This window comes from Idiotropiscis lumnitzeri, chromosome 21 (assembly GCF_059441095.1).
Source record: "Idiotropiscis lumnitzeri isolate Australia: NSW breed Sydney's pygmy pipehorse chromosome 21, RoL_Ilum_1.0, whole genome shotgun sequence".
In the NCBI taxonomy this organism is placed as follows: domain Eukaryota; kingdom Metazoa; phylum Chordata; class Actinopteri; order Syngnathiformes; family Syngnathidae; genus Idiotropiscis; species Idiotropiscis lumnitzeri.
In genome coordinates, this window is record NC_142411.1 from 9,263,517 (window position 1) to 9,283,425 (window position 19,909).

At 42.7% G+C, this 19,909-nt stretch overlaps 2 protein-coding genes across 2 annotated transcripts; one reads left to right on the forward strand and one right to left on the reverse strand.

The window, feature by feature from the left end:
- Positions 1-557: 557 nt before the first annotated feature.
- On the forward strand, positions 558-9,950 carry rab10 (RAB10, member RAS oncogene family). The gene is made up of 6 exons (XM_088286049.1): positions 558-1,278; positions 5,832-5,892; positions 7,588-7,726; positions 7,831-7,920; positions 8,663-8,764; positions 8,931-9,950. Exons 1-6 carry the CDS (start codon positions 1,152-1,154, stop codon positions 9,015-9,017), a joined length of 606 nt encoding a protein of 201 aa, XP_088142175.1. The 5' UTR covers positions 558-1,151; the 3' UTR covers positions 9,018-9,950.
- Positions 9,951-12,387: 2,437 nt separating this feature from the next.
- Positions 12,388-19,809, reverse strand: lats1 (large tumor suppressor kinase 1). Its single transcript, XM_088286047.1, has 8 exons — positions 19,452-19,809; positions 18,544-19,044; positions 17,857-17,974; positions 16,222-17,645; positions 14,687-15,269; positions 14,160-14,342; positions 13,949-14,055; positions 12,388-13,868 (listed from the first exon to the last, which is right to left on the reverse strand). Exons 2-8 carry the CDS (start codon positions 18,880-18,882, stop codon positions 13,359-13,361), a joined length of 3,264 nt encoding a protein of 1,087 aa, XP_088142173.1. The 5' UTR covers positions 18,883-19,044; positions 19,452-19,809; the 3' UTR covers positions 12,388-13,358.
- Between the last annotated feature and the right edge of the window lie 100 nt (positions 19,810-19,909).

Genomic DNA, 19,909 nt, shown 5'->3' on the forward strand with positions numbered 1-19,909 from the left:
TCGAGTGTCTTTACCTGTCAAGTCTGTACTTGGCGGAAGATGACATGCTCTGCATTCTTGGGGGAGTGACTGAAGTAAAAGAGGGCAAAAGTTACACACAAATCCAACTCGTGACGAGCTATTGTTATTGTAATAAATATAATGATGCTTGCAATATTTGTGCGTGTAAAGTTAAAGCGGGTGAATGATCTTTTAATTCCAAGAGAAGGGGACGTGGGGGAACGCCCGTAAAAGCAGAAGTACTTAATTATGACATAATTTTGACTCACAGCTGGGAGAGTCACCGCATCAGTTTCCAACTTGTGAATCACACCCAGCGCGCCGCGGAAACTATCGGCCATTTTGGATCGCCGGATATGTTCTACCCATTGAAGTTAACGAGGGGCTGAGCCTAAATGTCCAAGCACATGGCCCAGTGCCGTTTGCCCTTCCAGTCACTGTAGACGCGCCCATGTGAGTACGTAACCGAAAACGACCAATTAAATAAGGGCTCACTTTTGATTGACAGCAGTTTAAGCAAATCAAAATGGTTCTTTTTGACAGAAGTGGGCGAGTAATTGCGTGTCTGTCATGTAGGGTGTCGCCGTGCTGACTCCTATTCCAGAGACGACGGCGGTCGTCTACTTTAAGTTTCTAATCTCACCGGGAAATAAAAGCTAATCAACTTTGCAGAGTCAGCGAATTTGCTCCATTTACACCTTCAATTTCTATTTGAAGGTTTCTCGGTTGAGTTTGAAGCCGGACACTGGAATGACGGGGTGTGCCGAGAATTTGAATTAGCTCGCCGTTAGTATGAAGAAAGAGTGAGTCGGGGTTGTGAGGAGCCATTTTGTCCCGACTGTGTGGGAGAAAAGAAAGTGGAAAAGAGGAATCGCACTGGACGAGCTCACGTTGTCGCTACCTTTTCTCGCGCTTTCAGGGGGAAAACAGTCGGGCTTTTGGAATATCACTTCGCTGACTCGTTTTTATTTTGTGGCGGTATTAAGACAAGTAGCTTCCCAAAGCTAATCAACAAATCCCGGGGTGTAAACTGTCAAAATCGGGGCAGTTGGTCAGGTTGGCGTAGGAGCTGGCTTCAGACTCCACATAGGCGTGTTAGGCGATTGCTCTTTTTTGTGTGTATCGGAGCGGGCACATCCTCGTAGTTTTCAATGGCTAAGAAGACGTACGACTTGCTATTCAAGCTGCTTCTCATCGGAGATTCGGGCGTGGGGAAGACCTGTGTGCTGTTCCGCTTCTCCGACGACGCCTTCAACACAACCTTCATCTCCACCATAGGTAAGCAAGAGGAACAAATGCGGGATTTGGAGTCCCCTCGGTCTGCTTTTTTTGACTGACATGTTCGGAGGCTAGGCTTGTGTCAATTTGGTTAGCCATCGCGCTTGTTAGCATGCTCCGGGCTGCCCAGGCCTGCCCTGGTAAGCTGGGAGACAAGTTGTGCAATTTTGGCAACTATTAAACTCGAGTAACCCCTGCTTGAGCTGACGGTGACATTAATAACACGCCATGAAACTTGTTTTGGTTAAACCGGCCTGTTGGTGGATGTCTAACCAGTTAAGCTGTCATTTATGACATCGCAAGCTAACGAGGCTAGTGGGGGCAACGGGGCCGTACTACTTTCTCTCCATACACCAGCACATTCTTTTGTCGTTTTTACGTTTTAAGTCACCGTTAGCAACCTTATCATTTTGCTGTATCGAGTAATAATTATTAATTATTAAAGCACACACGCACACATACACTTGCAGCTATCCCGTCGTCCAGAATAAGCATCTTGTATTACCAAAGAGCTGTCAGTATATTATGTAAGCAGCAGTGACATATCGTAGCTAATACTTTATTATCTACAGCGTATTAATTGCTTAACGTTACTGGCAACGCAAATGGACCGCCCCGGATTCCATTAAAAACAGATGACACGTATACAGCACATATGGTGCTCAAGTATATCATGATTATTCCTCGGGATGTGTCTGTTGATTGACTTTAGCCTCTGCTCAAAGGAAAGCTATGAACCCTTTTATATGTCAACTACAAATGTTATTACACTGTTGATGCAACAAAGTCTTTAAACTAGAGGCTTGTTTTCTGGGTAATGTGCTCGGTGTATTTATTTATACATTTATTAATACTAAGTTAGGATGTTCCATTCCAGCTTTCTTTTCCGACTGATACAAAATCCTGATTTCTTTTTTACTGTTCTGGTCTTGCCATGCTGAGGTTACCCACAGAGTTCAACAAATTCCGTTGAAGCCGTAACTTGTTTTGGGATGATTACTGAACCTCAGTGCGAACAATATTACGAAATATAGGAAACAGGTGAGTAAGGGGTGGGCGATATATATCTTCAATATTATCATAAATTTTGCTTTCACGAGGTGTATTTTTAAACTGGCGAGTATTATTACTGTGTCGAAAAGACGAACAGGTCTAATAGCCTGCAAAGTAAGAGGAAGTGATGAAAGTCCTGATTCAGCGAATCAGCAAGCAGCGTTCAGTCATGTGACTATGTGGGACCAGCTGTCGGAAAACAGCATCGTTTCAAAATTAGGAAATAGAGGATTCTCTTGTCTCACAGATTGTTTAATAGCAGGACATAAGTCCACGTTCCTGAAATGATTTGCAGTTGACAAGACTGATGCCTGTTGGAATAACATTGTAAGACGTGCTAAATCAGTCACCGTGAAGAGCAATTTGCGGACAAATATACGACTACATCACATGTATTATGTGTTGGAACATTTCTGACACTGTCAAAAGATCTCTGTTGCATTTGTTGTCACTACAAACTTATGCAACAACAGTGCTATACGCTGTATCTCTCTCACCATCTGTGTTTCGGACCGTCCCCAAATTAAATACCTGTATTGCATGGTGACACATGTGGCATAAATCACCATTCATCAAATACAATGTTTTTTTCCACTCTCTCATTGATGGGGTAAATGACTTTTCTCATTCTGATTGCTCTGATTGGAAGGATAAGATTGCCTGATTATTACCCATGACTAATGCATGTAATTTTTCACAATGTCTAACAAACCCGTGTATTGTACATTGCATGAATGTTAATTCTATTACTCTTAAAAAAAACAACTATTTGATGAGTTGGCAGGGTAGAAATAAAATCATGTTACACATGACAAATCCTTTGTAGTCCTCTATAACACTGCCTTATCTTGGTTGCACATCTGCTTTCAAAGCAAAACATTATATAACATGCTGTTCGAACTTATGCGTCGTCAAATTAGTTATGGGGCTTTGACTAAGAAACTTGGCCTTGTACCCCTAAATTGCATAGACTTGTAAATTAGTTTGTGTTTTACAATTGCAGGAAACTGTATTTAGGCTAGTAGTTGGCACATCGTATTGATGTCAATAGATCAGTCCCGCTGACGTTAGTTTACCCACAATGCTTAGTTTCCAGACGCCATATTGGAGGATACACACAAACGCAAAAGGAAAACACAGAAAAAGCCTTGCCTTGTGACGGCAAAGGTATGTTGCTTTGTGGTTGACACGCCATATTGTATGATACTGCACGAGTCTCCAGCGTTAGTCTAGCAGCTAGCATTAGCAAAAGTGTGCGGGTGGTATTTCAACAGCTGTTCCATTCTCTATGCTTTTTTTTTTACTTTTTCAATATTGTGGACCTAGATAATTTATAATGCACTCCATGTTTAAAGGGAGTGAAAATGCCTTAAATTGCACTTTGAGGTCTTTTTCATTGTGGGAAAAAACTAAACAATCAAAATAAAACCATGTCTTTAAAAAAACGTTTGCACATTAAAAACATTTAAGAGAACATGAATTTTATGGCATTTTTAAATAATAAACGGCCATATTAGACATTAGGAAGTTTTATTTCTTTATTTTTTGCATATCTGGGGGAAAAAAAACGATCCATGATCCGATCTGGACCATGACTCATCTGATCAGTTGTACCACTAATATATAAATATATAAACTCTTACAGCAGGATCAAGCGCTGGATGTCTATACTTGGAGAACAGAAACTGGAGTGTAGTGTTTAGTGGCTTGTCACTCGTACGTTGAGACACATAGATACAGCGGCGCTTCTCAAAATACTCTAGAGTGGAAACCCCCCTTCTCTTTAGTAACTCATCCTAATTTCCAGGCCTCTGAATAACTGTTGGTCTTGTTTAGTAGAGGTTATGCATGTTTAGAATGCTTTATTAATGCAGTGCATCATTTAAAGTTGGAACACAGTGTTGAACACGGTGTTCACAATTTGAAGCTCTTTCCAGTATTGGAAAGAATGGAAATAGAGCTAATCTGTTCCAGGCTGAAACTGTCACAATACTTAAATATTTTAATTGCTGTAGTTCAGTAACTGTACAAACAATGCAACAAAATTAATGGAAGTATAATCCAATTTAAAAGTAAGAGGTGAGTGCATATAAAGCTAAATCAGCTGACTGTCATGTACATTCTGTTCTTTTATTATTGATGTTGACCTGATTAATATTGTGCTGAGCAAGCAAAACAGAGATGCGGCTACTGTATCACTTAAGTCGCTACGATACCACATTTATGCTTTGCCTTCACTGGTACACTTCTGTGGTGTCTCATGATGCCAGGCAAACGTAAAAGGTTTTTATTCCCACTATATTATTTGGTGACTTTTTCAGTGATGCAATGTATAGGATGTTTGCATTTTGAGGTTGCACTGACTATTAGTTAGTGATGCAACGCATCACATAAATCACAGTTCGGATCAGATCACGGCTTTTGATGCATGGATTGGAAAGTTTTTCAGAACCGGAAAAAATAAATTAAGACTGTTATATGTATCTTTTTTTAGTGTAATGTACTTAAAAATGTACTTCCCCAAATTTTGACATGAAAAACTGATGGCCAAATCTAATTCCTGCTAACAAAAAGGTAGGTTGAAGATTATATTCTAGACTAGTATGTGGCCATAAACTGTAATGTAATATAAACATCACGATTCAACCTTCAAACTATCCATGTGAATCATTGAAAGCATGTTATTCTCATGGAGTGAGTGGTGTGCTGATTTCTCCATTGATGGAATTAATACTTTCTTGTAGTATACACAACTTCGCCGACACTTTGCCAATAAATCTCATTCGGAACACAACCCCGGTTTGGCGAGTGTTTTAACTCTCTACTAGCACATGACATAATTCCCGAGAGCGCCTGAGAGTTTTTTTTAAGAACCAAACTGAAACGGTGTTGTAAAGAACAGGCAATTCCTTTGCGTTACTGTCCCATCACTGTTTTTTTTTGTTTTTTTTAAGCAATTGGTCCACCTTTCAGTCCCCCTCAAAATATTTCGCCTTTTCCTCTAAACCAATTTTTTGGCAAACCAACTATTCCCCTTCCGCCCTCTCTGGGGTGTGCATAATACTCAGTGAGTCACTCTTTGGCAGCCGTTTCCTTCATTATGCTGTGGCCCTGCCCCTCGAAGAGCACAGCTGTTTCTTGAACTTGTAAACCGAGCGCAATCGTTTTGCTTTAGCTGAAGTGACAGCTCAGTTATTTGGACAGGAAAACAACTCTTGTGGGCCAAAAGTCATCAGTTGTCCCTCCTGTGGCTTCATGACCCCTCCAGCAGAATAACAATCATCCAAAATTGAATTACTTTGCTAAATATTGTGGTCATGGTAATGCTATGATTATGTCCACGTGAAATGTCTCTTAGTCCGTTATTTTAAGTGAGCTGCTTAGCCATGTGTTGTCTGATGATGCCTTCTAGCCCCCGGCATTATGCTGCCTTTGCGCGTGCAGTTCTTCTTTTCATTGTTTCGTGTGATAACAGTCTATGTATGTTGGTTCTTTTATAGGAATAGACTTCAAGATCAAAACTGTGGAACTACAAGGAAAGAAGATCAAACTACAGATCTGGTGAGTCACTTATTTCCATAGGTGTCATCCACTTTTATGTACCTATCCTGGTTCTGTCGACACTTTTCACCAGCTGGTTCGCGGTTCATCGTTTGCACCCCCACAAGGCACCAAGATAACTGTACGGCTTGCTCAATTAAAGTATCTCACGCATAATTTTGCATTGCTGCTGTAGTAGACAGTTCAGGTCAGGAAGTGAAAACCAGAACTGTTTAACATTTTTATGCATTTACTATGCCTGACCTTTAACATACCACTTTAGCATGTTGTTTCAGTTCCCCTCAATTGCCTCTGTTGTCAAATAATGACACTGAATTGATGCATCATCACGTTATTTTTTTCATCCTCTATCTTGGGTTCAACAAGATGGACATTGCATTTCTTAAAATTCATGCCAGATGCCTCAAACATGGTTTTGGTGAGGGGGGAAAAAAAATAAGCATTTTTCAGAGAAAAATAAAACGATACAAAAGGACGTAGAAGGTTTGTTTGGGGTGTGGTAACACATTTGTTGTGCTGCCTTGCGTCGCCGTAACTCCTTGCTTTGGTTTGAATGCAAAATATCTTGCCGGATAATATTGATATGAACACAATAGATATCGTGCCTTCTAACTCAGCAAACGGTTTTGTGCTTTGGCAAAATACACAACTGGCATTTGTGAATACCTCGTTTGACTTCTTCGTGAGGTTGCAGTCATTCAGGACAATACGCCAGTGTTGTCTAGATGAACCTGAGCACTTACAGCTTCTGTTTTGTGTACCTACAACAATTAAAGACAAAAATCAGTTTTGTAAAACTATTGTTCTTGCAGAAACCTTATGAGAACCACATCTGCTTGTTTATAATTGCAAAACTTTGGACTGTATGAATTTAAAGACATGCATTTTATTAGCAAGGCTTTTTTTTTTTTTCTTTCTACCGAAAGCCTGGTTCATTCTCTCTGCAAGCAGTGATAGATGAATGTTGACAGTTTCCATCTCCCAGGGGAGCTAGTGTGGACGTGTGTGAGGCATGGGCAGCCTCTGTGTGTGTATACACGAGTTTCAACGTGATTTGTCAGATTAACACATTGAAGTAAAGGCATTATTGGAATGTGAAGCGCCGTTTTATAATTGGTTCTCTTTTTCCCCTCTCATTCTTGTCAAGAGTGTTCTTGTGGGGCATATAATTAAAATGACTATTATCTGCCCCTGGTGTCGAGAGGGATTACAGTGCAATAACATTTGTATGTTTGGAGTGCGTTTTGTGGGTCTGTAATTTTCATTAACAATGGATCTACAGTTTTACAGTTGAGGGGTAAGACGTCCCAGACGGTAGGCAGTTTACGCTCCGCGTCTCGTATTTTGAACTGCTTACTATTTTGCAGGGAGGAAGTTGTTACACTCGTCACACCTTGCAATTGATTCACTTCACACCCTCGTAGAGGCGTTCACGTTTATTCATCCACATTCTTATGTAACTTAGGGTGTTGGTGATCCTTAAATTATCTTATAAATAATTGTCTTTAATGTGACGTCCTTAAACCTGCTGCACTATCTTGATGTCTACAAAAGAATTTTCCTAACTAGTGGTAAATTGATTTTTCTAATGGAAAATGGTTGCCTTGGCTCAGGAAAGGTTTTGAAACATTAATTCTTGTAAATATCACACAAGGAACGAATGGAAATATGTACTTCGTATGTGTGGTTGTGCAGGGACACAGCAGGCCAGGAACGGTTCCACACCATCACCACCTCCTACTACAGAGGAGCTATGGGCATCATGCTGGTCTATGACATCACCAACGCCAAGAGCTTTGAGAACATCAGCAAATGGCTGCGCAACATTGATGAGGTGAACACACATGCACTAATATGCTGCGTAGTCTCACACTGTACAGTGCTTTACAAATGTTTTAGATTTCACAGCAGATTTTTGAATAATTTTCTTCTTTGCAGCATGCAAATGAGGATGTTGAGCGAATGCTACTAGGTAACAAGTGTGACATGGAGGACAAGAGGGTTGTACCAAAAGCCAAGGGAGAGCAGGTAAGACAGTGGTTGGGTTTATTGATTTATTTTTTTGGTTGAGTCGCATGTAAAAATAATCGGCTTATTAGTAACCTTGCAAAAAATCTTCTGACTGCAAGTGCAATTCGTTGTGGTTCCTTTATCAGCTGTTTGCACGTTGTGCTTAGTTTAAAACTTAATAAATGGAAAAACTGCAGAATAGATTCAAAAAGCTATGATTTTTGTGTATTGTTGCACCCCTAATTATGTTGTACATGTTTGCTCTGTGGTTTCCTTCTTTCTGCTCAATTATCCTGCAACATTCCCAATATCCTCAGATGATATTTAACTTTAACTAGTAAAAACATGGTCAGAACTCAACTAATGTACAATTGTCATATCCAAAATTCATACAGTGAACATGTTGGTGCGCTGAAAAGATTATGCAATCACTGCACACAACTCTCAACAGTAATGTTAGCACAGATGCCAGAACTAAGACACCACTCTACATTTTTGGTTTCCATGGCAATAAAACATTTTTATTTTACTGTTGGTATATCTGTCCTGTGTTTCTGACGTTAACATGAATCGATAGATGTAAACTGATATTTAGTCATCATGCACTAATAGCTGTAAGTAACATAGCGATCTTTGCTTTGGGAATCAGTGCTACCTGATCTCTCCACGCTGGAGATCGACTGAGCCATTTTATTTTTGGACAAGCACCCCTTTGAAGGTCAGCGCGCCTTCTTACTCGCTCTCCTTGTCCTCACCGCAGATTGCGAGGGAGCACGGCATCAGGTTTTTTGAGACCAGCGCCAAGGCCAACATCAACATCGAGAAGGCCTTCCTCACGTTAGCAGAAGACATCCTCAGAAAGGTGCGTATGCATTCCGCCTTCTGGTACTTTGATTTGAATACAGTGGCTCTCTCTTCTCATTAGTCACAAGAATGTAACCAGAAAGTAGGCATGCGAATGATAAGCGGCACCAATGGATCAAAAGTGGCTTTTGTTGCACACTTGAATCATGGAATGTGTCTTCCAGACGCCTGTAAAGGAGCCTAACAGTGAAAATGTGGACATCAGCAGCGGGAGCGGAGTGACGGGCTGGAAGAGCAAGTGCTGTAGTTGAACAACTCGCACCGACACACGCATTCACATACACACATGCGCACATGCATACACACACGTGCACGCACGACACCCTCTCTCGCTTTCTCTAACGTCTAACTCTCTTACCCTCTAACCCCTCTCGTGACTTTTCTTGCACACTTGACACTCTTTTATCACAATAAAACAATAAACCACTTCATTCATTCATCCATTCATCTAACCCACCCAACACTTTCCCTCCAACGTTTTCCACTCTCCACCTGATGAGCTCTACTCATGTTTCTTGTCATTTTGTTTTAAAGGTTATTAAAAAAAAAAATTGAAAAGACATGCGCATATTTGTAATATTTCTTTTGCCTGAGCTCAGCCCCAATGCCTCATCTCCCCCACCCCTCTCTCCTACAGTGACCATAATGTCCCTTCCCTCTTTTTTGGACACTCATCTCTCCTGAAGTGTTTGCTCAATTACAATTTGTTACCAAGTGACAGAGGTGTGGCGAGCTCCTTTTGTAATGCGGGGTTTCTTTTGTCCTGTGCCTTATATGGAAGACAGGGGCGGGGCTGTGTCATGGGCGGAGCCACATCCACCCATTGAAATTACACTTTACTAAATCATTGTCAGTTTGCGCTTCCTGTGCGGAGTCAAGCTGATGCAGAAGCGTTTGAATTTCTCTTTCAGCCAAGAGAACGGCATATGTCCTGTTTATCAATGTCTCATTTTTACCTTTTATGATTTTTGTTTTTTGTTTTTTTCTGTTGTTGGTTTTCTCTTCCCAATTTGGGTTACTGTTAGTGTTTTTTTTCCTGCATGCAGATTTCTTTGGGTTGGAAGTGTTTCTGTAACATTATGTAAGGTATGCCACTGGGTAACTTTGGGTGGGAGGTGCACAAGTTCTCTTTGGAAATTCAAACAGTTTTGCAGATCCATTAAAAATAAGCTTGTTTAAGTTAACTTGTTTGTCTTTAATAGCATGTTATACGTAATTTTGTGTCTTGGGAAAATGGATTAATCAGACCTTGAAAGGTCAACAAAAGAATTTATGGAAGCTTCACTTTAACCTACATAGTTCCTTTCCACCAAGATGGCACAAGTGGCGAAAAAGTAAAAAAAAAAAAAAAAAGAAAAACTCCCAATTTCCATTTTTGAAAATAAACGTCATCCGAATGTGCACGAATTATTGGTCCAGAATGGAGATGTTTGAGAACGTGTGCACAGACCAAGTGGAAAGAATTGCAAAAAATACTAAACAAAAACTGACATTAGATGGAAAGTAACTTTCTCATCCTTGTGGCATTACAGAGTGGGAGGAAGACATTTAAAAGTGATCCGATGTCAAGATATTAATCTTTACCAGGGGTGGGTAAACCTTTTGATTGGCGGGCCACAATGGGTTCCAAAACTTGAGAGGGGCCAAACCAGGAGCAAATGGATGGAGTGTTTTGGTAACCTCACCTCATCGGAGAAAAAAAAAACTTTTAATTTTAAATGAAAGTGAACAAAAGCATTACAGCAATATATGCCACAGTACTTAGAAAATACAACATTCACAAGTTTTATTCATTTAATTTTTTTCAAGTTCGGCGGGCCGGATTAAAACGTTTAAAGGGCCGCATGTGGCCCCCTGGCCGTAGTTTGCCCACACCTACAAGTGAAGATTCTTAACTGTTCTAGTGAATTCTTTAAATTTGTCATACGTAGACATGTACAGCTTGTAAAACTTCTCGATTTTGATTCAGAGTTATACGTTTTGAGAGCTAAAGTTTAGCACGCGTCTGCCTGTTGTTTGTTTGGCTATCGGATTTCCACACAATCGCTGGCAACAGGCGGCTGGGGTATCCCAGTGAACTGCTGCTCTGCGTTTCCCTCCATTCAAGATTGGGCGAAACACAATTTGGCACCGTATGATTTTCTTCTACATCTTAGAAATTTCCTGAAAAGTTTTCTGCATGTCCCAAAATATCTCAAAATTATGTGCGATAAGAACGCAAGCTAACTTTAAACCCTTTTCTAAACGATCAGAGATGAATTGCCAGCCGTGCGTGCGATAAAAGTAGAAACGCTGCATGAAACTCATACATGAGAAAACAAGGTGACAAAGGAGATTCCTCTGTACATCATAACTAAAACACTTTTTTGACAAGCCAGCGCGCATTTTTGTGTAAAACACACATTCACACGAAAATGGCCTCATGAAAAATGTGGGAAGTCAAACATCACCAGCTCATCACTTTTTTTGTTGTTGCTAACGGCTAAGACAAACATCAATGCTAACGAATTAAAAGGTTTTCACTGGGAGCAAGTAAGTACGAAAGTTCACAGCTAAATTAGTTAGCTACAAGGTACTAGCTAAAGGAATTAACTCACCGTAATAATAAACACACCTTACCGTTATTTTACCATTCTTGACCACTTTCTGAACATTTCAAGACACATCGGTAAAGTTAAACGAAATAGCCACGAACACTTACCAGAATGAGTACTGCATTTCGGGGACATTCCTGATGAGTATGGAGGACTTAAAAGTATGGAGGACTGACAGTGCCAAAATAAAATGAATAAATACACCATGAAATGTTTAATTAGATTTGTCATTAATTAAATAAGGAATTAAATGAATACATGTGTCGTTAATTAAATACATTACCAATGACGATATGTTAAAAAAATCTATATAATAATTTTTGTATTTAATTCATTATTTCATGGTCCTGCATTCGATCGCCGATCATTGGTGGGCAGGTCGTTCCACCTGATGAAGCTGATGTCAAAGCACTACTTTTCTTTGGCACCATCTTGTGGAATCTTGAGCATTTCAAGCAGCACAAAAACTGAGCAGGCGGAGGAACACGGCAACATTTGAATATAGTTGCAGTTTTAAGGCAAACAACCACAACCAGGAATCAAAACTTCTTGCATCAGAACATCACGAGTCACCTATCCATTTTCACTTTTCTGAGGGTCTCGCATGAGATGGAAACTATAATGACAAGAGCTTCTCAAAAGTGATACAAGTTACAAAAAAAAGTGTTATGGGAAAATTTGCCTAGAAAATATTTCAAGTGAGCCTTGCATTGTCTGTCAGGGTTCTTCAAAGGGTGAGTCATTTTATTGTTAGTTTTATTGAACAGTGCTTTTTTTTACTCTTTAAACTCGTACAACAGTTAATTGTTAAAACAATACTTGTTGGGTTAATAAATTGATGGTGAGAGCTAGGGTATGAAACAAATTAACTCGCTGTTAATCTACAATAAATTGTTCGCTGTTCCTATTAGAACAACGTGGATATCAACCGTTCTTGTGGAGAGGTTAGTCGTAATTTTGTATCTGGAAAGGTCCGTTTTTTGACACACCACTCAATACAATGCAGTCTGTTTGCATGTGTGACACCTTTCATTCTTTACATTCTTTATTGATCACCCTCTTCCCCAACATGTAACCTCACAAGAGCAACAGTGTCCACACACAAAAATACAATTGTGATTCTTGTGCGACAACACAAAGCCAGTGCAGAAGTCCAATGGGTCACCATTAACTCTAAAAACTACATTCAGAATTCATTGCTAAGCACGACGTGTACGGAGGGAAAGTTATGGTGTCATCAGTCCACTTTAGTCTCGGTAAATGTTTCTTTGACAAGATGTGAAAAATAAGTGTTTTCTAAATGTCGAACGACTACACACTTGTATTTAGTGCTTTGGATGAGACGAGCATAAAGTAGAACTATCAACACTAATGAGTAATAGGCAGCAGCAGTGGACATTGAAGAGGGCCTGCCCTTAGGGAGAAAAAAAAAATCAGTGACAGGGTAAAGAAATATTTACATCAACTGTGTACAACTTCATTTATAAATATGGGTATAAATTAGAAAAATAAAACAAAAAGCTACTGCAGTTCAATCAATGGTCTATTTCTACATACACATTTAATGCCAGTCTGATAATTAACTTTATATTTGGTGAGGGGAAAAAAAAGGCACCGCAATGAATAAATGAAGCAATCGATATTTTAATTATCTACCAGTCACGTCAGCAAGGTCCCAGTCGCGACAGACAGTCCAAATATAAATTAATAAAGATTCAATCTGAGTACCCACACTAACTCTAAACAGCGTCAGTAGGGATTTCTTCAATAAATTAAGCACTTGAGAAGCCAATAAAAGATTGAGGGCAGTTTATGCCAAATTAGGTCGTATAGGTATTCAGCAACCAGCTGATGACTGGCTGACCAGCATGATTCCATTTGGAAAAGCTTTTGCTCATCTTCCAATTAGACAACGCTAAAGAACGTAAGCGGTTCCTATTTCACAAACACACTGTCCGACCACAGGACGTCAAACAGTCACTACGAGGTCCAGGAACGCTACACGTAGACGAGATCGCGGCCCTGAGCCGGCGGGCCGGCGGGTTCCTCCTGCTCGGGGCCCTCGGAATCCGCCTCGTCCTCGTTGAGGCCCTCGTACGCGATGGGCTTGGGGCAGCTGTACGGGTGGCCGTTGTCGTCGAAGAAGCGGCGGAAGGTGAACTCGTAGAAGGCGTGCTCAGGGTGCTTGCCGTTTCGGAACCAGCAGCCCGTGTCGCCGAGGTCGTCCTCACCGTCGCTGTCGCCACTCCACAGCTTCTCGGGGTCGACAGGGTCGAAGTTGGACGTGTCGGTGGAGTGGGCTATGGTAGGGACGTACGGCGCCGTTTGCTGCCGCAAGTCACTGGAGAAGTCGATGGTCTTGAAGAAAGGGTGCGCTTTGATTTCGTCCGCGCCGTTTCTGCCGAGGCGGTCCTCGGGGCCGCGGCACAGCTTCACGATGAGGTCTGACGCCTCCGGGCTGAGCTTGGCGGGCGGGGGGATGTGCAGGGTGCTCTTCCAGTTAATCACCTGAGTGGACGTAGAGACGCATCTCGGTCTGTCAGTCGACATATATTTATATAAACATTATCCACCTATGGTCTACATACCTTTAGCTGCGTCTCCAGGGGCGTGGTCGCTAAAAAGGGAGGCTGTCCGACTACCATTTCGAACAAAATGACGCCCACGCTCCACCAATCACACAGCTGGGTGTATCCTAAACAGCACCACAGACATTTTCCATCAATCAGACCACACTGAAAAAATAGTTTGTTCCCAGTTTAGACATGCAAAGCAAAGTCGAGCCTTCCAAGAGTGTACCTGTCCTGAGCAGAACTTCGGGTGCAATGTAATTGGGGGTCCCCACCAGCGAGTGGGCCAAGCAGCGCTGGTGCTGTCGGGCCTTTCTCCTCTCCAGGGGCTTCAGCCGGTCCGTGCAGCGGCAGTTGGCCGGGTCCTCCCATTCCTTACTGAAGTCCATGCTGTCCTGCCTCACGTGGTCCCCTGCAATCCAAGCAAGCAGGACCAGAGTCCACACAATGAAATCAGACAAAACGTTGAATTTCGCCATGTCAACAAGCTTTCTGCATTGCATTGTTTCCATCATTAATGTGGCCTTTCACCTGAACAACTCAAGTGAAAAAAAAAAAGTTTTAAGTAAAAATAATTTGGGATGTGACTGTGCGCAGAATCAACCAGTCACATTGAAACTTATGTTAAATGAGAGTCAGCACACACAAGAGGGTAACATGTATTCAAAGTAACTGATTGCCAAACATTTATAACGTTTGGCAGCCTGCAGCACGAGATTGACATCTCTTATATTTTACTAGAAGAGTTATACTAACCGCTCTGGTAATACTTGGAGTCATGGGTCCAGCGGAATCCAGTGCAGAGGCCAAAGTCAGTAAGCTTAATGTGTCCGTCTCGGTCGATGAGGATGTTGTCGGGCTTGATGTCACGGTGGATGAAGCCCATTTTGTGGACGCTCTCCACGGCGCAGGTGAGCTCGGCAATGTAGAACTGAGCCAGCTCCTCCTTGAAGATGCCGAGCCGGATGAGAAGGCTCATCATGTCCCCCCCGGGGATGTACTCCATGACGAAGTAGAGGTTGTCCCGGTCCTGGAAAGAATAGTAGAGACGCACCACCCACTCGTTGTCGGCCTCGGCAAGGATGTCCCTCTCGGCCTTGACGTGAGCCACCTGGTTCCTGAGCAGCACGTCCTTCTTGCGGAGGGTCTTCATGGCGTACAGCGCACCCGTGTCCTCTTTCCTGGCCAAGCACACCTCGCCAAAGGCGCCGATGCCCAGGGTCTTGATTCGTTTGAACATGCACTTGTCCATCTTGGCTCGCTTTAGGCGAATGTAGTTGGACTCCTTCTGACAGAGCATCATACGCATCTGCTCCTGAGCGTCTGATGACAAGCCCACCTAAGCAGCCAACAGTCACAAGTCAGCTAGCGGTCATAATAACCACACATGCACTCACATGCAATCTTGGTTAAAAATGTAAAAAAAATACAGGCAAAATTTGCTTGGCAATACAGTGTTCCCCCGCTGAATTGTACATCATTGGGAATTGACTTTACACACATTACACACACATTTTATGCAAAATCAGTGATTGGTTGTAATATCATAATTTGCCAATGGATCATTGATCGAATTCAAATTTTTTGTGATCGTCTCCAAAATCATGATTGTGTAAAGCCTAGTTGGCAACTCTGTTATATTACAGTTTTTTAATCTATCTGCATTTTGTATTTTAGGCTAGCGGGACTTTTGTTTGACCAAATTATATTTTGGCTGAAATTTTTTTTTTTGTTTTAAATATACAATGTTTGAATCTATTTTACGAGTAACCTTGACAGTAAATATCAATCAGGGAGTAACAAACCACTTGAAGCACATGCATTTGTCATCTTATTTGAAAAACTGTAAAAGCCAGAGAGTGTGAGTGAGAGTTTATAAATGTAAATGTTTTCTAAGTGTGTAGGAGGAGTGGATTTCCCCCTATTGCAGGTGGATCTGTACCATATCTCAGTGATTATCGGGGGATGACTGTATTTGAATACAAAAACTGCAGTGCAGTGATGAATTAAAAAAAAAAAAAAAAGACATGAAGGGGCATGCGAAGCAAACATGCCTCTGAAAGAGGGGTGTGTGTTTGTGTACATCACAATCAGATACTTTTACCTCTCAGCTCAGCTGTTAGTGACAGCAAGGAGAGAAAGAAGGGCCGAGAAAAACAGAACAGCATGAAAAAGACCATACAGGAAGCAAAAAGGAAGTCAAAGACCGGAAAGTGTTGAATAGCAGTAGGAAAAATGAATTGAATTGAATTTTAAATTAATTGGTTGTGTCTTGAGGTTCGATTTCTCACCCTCTGCATCTCACTCTCCAGCTGTTTCCTCCTGCGGATACGCTGCTGATGGTTCTTCAGGATGTTCTCCACATGTTGTTCCATGAAGAACTTGAAGGCTTGCGGGGAGTACAAGGCCACACGGCCTGACTCCCCCCTCCGCTCCTCATCCTTCTTGTTGCGACGCACGGGAACAGGTGACGTCGTGATCTGCTTTTTCTCCTTTTCTGTCACCGTGTTGCTTTCCGGACTTTCTGCTACCTTCTCCCGTGCGCCGCTGTCCCCCAAACCACTTTCGTCTTCTGCAGGCTCCTCCCTGTTGACGCTGTGCTTACCTGCCCCTTGGTCATACGCCGGGGGGGACGGTGCAGCTTGCTGTTGGAGGAGGTGCTTGGGGTAAGGCGGTGGCGGGCCCTGGTAGCTGGGTACCTCTCCTACAACGGGAATCGGAGGAACAGGGACCGTGGGCTCCGGGTATGCGGGCGCGGCCGTAGCGGGTTGCTGCATCCATGGAGGGTGCGTGGGGGCAACGGCGGTGTGCAGTTCGGGTTTCTGGACCCGCATGCTTTTAACGGGCTGCAAGATGGGAGCTTGCGTGATGGCGGTGACCGTGGTAGAGGACGGCTGCGAGCTGGCGGGATGGGCGGCTCTGCTGTTGAAGGAATTGGAGCGCACTAGCATGCTGTGCTGCCATGATGGAGACAGATCCTGGTTGCTGCTACTGCCTGATGAAGACTGCGGCTGGTTTGGGGCAAGGGGGCTTTGAGACCAGGAATGGGCGGGCCCTATGTTGTACATATCAAGGTTGTGGCTGTTCCGATTGGGAACCATCATAGATTGAGGGATGTTCCCACCATTAACATACGATGGAGAAGAAGCGGGCCCTCCAGCCTGCATCTGCTGGTCAGTGGGACTGTGTCGGCTGCTCTGGTTGAGCGGGTAAGGCGGTGGAGGCTGCCTGCTGCCTCCTGCCATGTATTCTGCCTGAGACGAGCCATTCTGAGACCAGCCTGACGGGAAGGTGAACTTATTTCCTGCTGAGCTTTGCATGATGATGGGCTGGTGGCCCACAGGCACTGGGCTGATCCCACGCTGGTTCTGAGGTGGTGCGGTTGGATAGCCATCAACCCAAGACCCCTGAGGCACCGGGGAGTTGCGAGGCACAAGGTAATCCATATTTCCAGAGTAGCGCTTGGTCGACGGATTGCTGTCCCAGGAAGACGCTGAAGGCATCGGCCCACGGTTCGGAGGAGGCGTGACGCTGCGCACCTGAGGTAGCAGGGGAGGATTTCCTCTCGGGCTGTTGCCAGGGTGAACCTGCGAGAAGGCAGGAGAGGGCCCTGGACTGTCTGAGCGGTAAATCATGGCATGGCGAGGAGCCAGGGACTCTTTTGAGCCTTTCCAGCTGGGCCTTCTCAGTAGGGACTGCTGAATGTGAGGAGCACCTGCAGACAAAACATGATCTGAAAACTGAACATATTTAAGGACAGAATACATCAATGCTAATTTTATTTACACTTAATAAATGCTAGCTTGGATAGCAAGTCAGAACAGTAGATAAAATCAATTAGATTTCTACACATTCTTTACATAAAACATTTTTGAAATGGCAAGGAAGGGTGGGGTACTGTTCGTCCCAACTGACCATTCACCTACCTGGGGCTTTGAGACATGCAGCGCTTGGACTGCCGGCAACCATCTGTTCCCTCATCGAGTCCTGGTAGGTCACCTTCGTCATGTATTCGACAGCTGTCCCCACACTGCGACCAGCAGTCTGCACAAGTGTACGGTGGGAAAAAAAAAAAAAAACTCTTGTTTTTAGTGTGACAAGATTAATATATTTGTAAAACACAGTGAAAAGTATTCATTCAGCAATATTGGAGCGTTTTGGAGCATTAACAGCCGTTTTCAGTTCATGCTATAACATTTCAATTGGATTCAAGTCTGGACTTTGATAAGGCCACTCCAGATGATTTTTGTTTTTATTCAGCTTCTAAGAAATTGACTTTCTAGTGCGTTTTGGATTGATGTCCAGTTGTTGTTTAGCGCAGATTTTCTCAAACTGTTAAAAGGTTTCTTTATCAGATTTTTACGAAATCACATTTGAGGACTAATTTCAATGCTTCCGCTGCTCCATACAGGGACTTTAAGAACTTCACCGAAAAGGAGACAACTGATAGAGAATACTCGATGTCTTCATACTTGTCATTCCCACTTGGCATTCCGTACATTTTTCAAATAGCTATTCCATAAAGCTCGTGATTAAGAATCACTGAGTCATGTGCAGAATGTGACAATCTTTTTGGATTTACCGAATTAAAAAAAAAAAAATGCTGCTCATACCTCTTCAAACCCAGTAAACGGAGGATCCATTGACATGTGTTTGTTGAGCTCCACCGATGAGCTGGCCTCATTGGCAAAAGGCATCAGTGACTCACGGATCTCCTGCAAGGCCTTATGGTGAGGGTTTTTGGGGTTAAAGCAGCGCCCCTGTTGCCTTAAGTCCTCGGGGAGCATTTTAGCACTAAAGTCCACTTTGGGTGTGTCGGAGGGCTTCGACAGGTTTCGCAAACTGTTGCGGATTTCCTTCAGCATATGTTGGCTGTTGCCACTGTAGTTGCTGGCGGGGAACGTTTTGGGTCGCATCTGCCTGTAGCCCTCTGGTTTCTCTCCTCTCTTCATGTAAGAGCATGTACAAATACGATGAGGGGGATGAAGAGGATGTGACACAGGTCAAGGACGCAACCAAGGCTCTTGGGGTTAGGGGGGTCTTTTCAAAGACCTGTCTCACATTTGGATCTTGCTGACATGGGTGCAATGTCCGTGATAAGGCATTCAGAGCATCTGTCAAGTGGTTCAACAGGTTGGTCAAAGGGGATGCAGAAAACACATACACATCGTTAATTAGATGGGCAGGAACACTAGATCAATGTGTCAATGCAATGCCGTTTCAGTAGGAAACCTAGCACAATGAGGATCACAAAACAACACCTGTGTTGGCGTCATTGGCCACTAAGCAAATAGTGTGGAATTAAATACGTAGTAAACAAATGAAGAATGCATCACGAGTCGAACACAATACAACATCTGTGAAACCAGTTAAATGGAAAAACGGTATCTCAAGCATCGCGGCCTATGTGTGTTGCTGCTAAGCTAACGCAACAACGGCTTGAGGAATACCTGTTAGCATGTTAGCTCGCAACAGCACCGTTTGCACGGATTCGCTTAGCCGATCGCGTTTGACAACTCACCTGCCTCCGTAAGAGCGCCTTTGCCAACTAGTGGTTTAATGTGGACCGCTTACGATACAGTATCGTTGAGAAGTAAAACGGTTTGAACAAAATGTCCTTATTGTGGCGAACCTAGCTGATAGCGTGTGGTGTAGAATTCCTGAGATAGCTGAATGACAAGTACAGCGAACAAGTTACACGAACTAATCACAAAACGCTTCCAGTTATTGTAGAAGTAAAATTTGTAAAGACGAATAAAAACTGAGCCACCAATTCTGAATGCGAAACAACCAATAGCTGTTTATGGGTGGGATTTACAATTTTTAAATCTTAAAAAAAACTACTCAATTTCAGTTTATATACCTAGTTCGTTCGTTGCGCAACTACTTTATTTTGAAAGTCTAACCGGATGTAAAAGTGACAAGTATTAAAAAAAAAAAACGTCTCACAAAGGCCCGGATGCGGGTTGTTTTCGCATA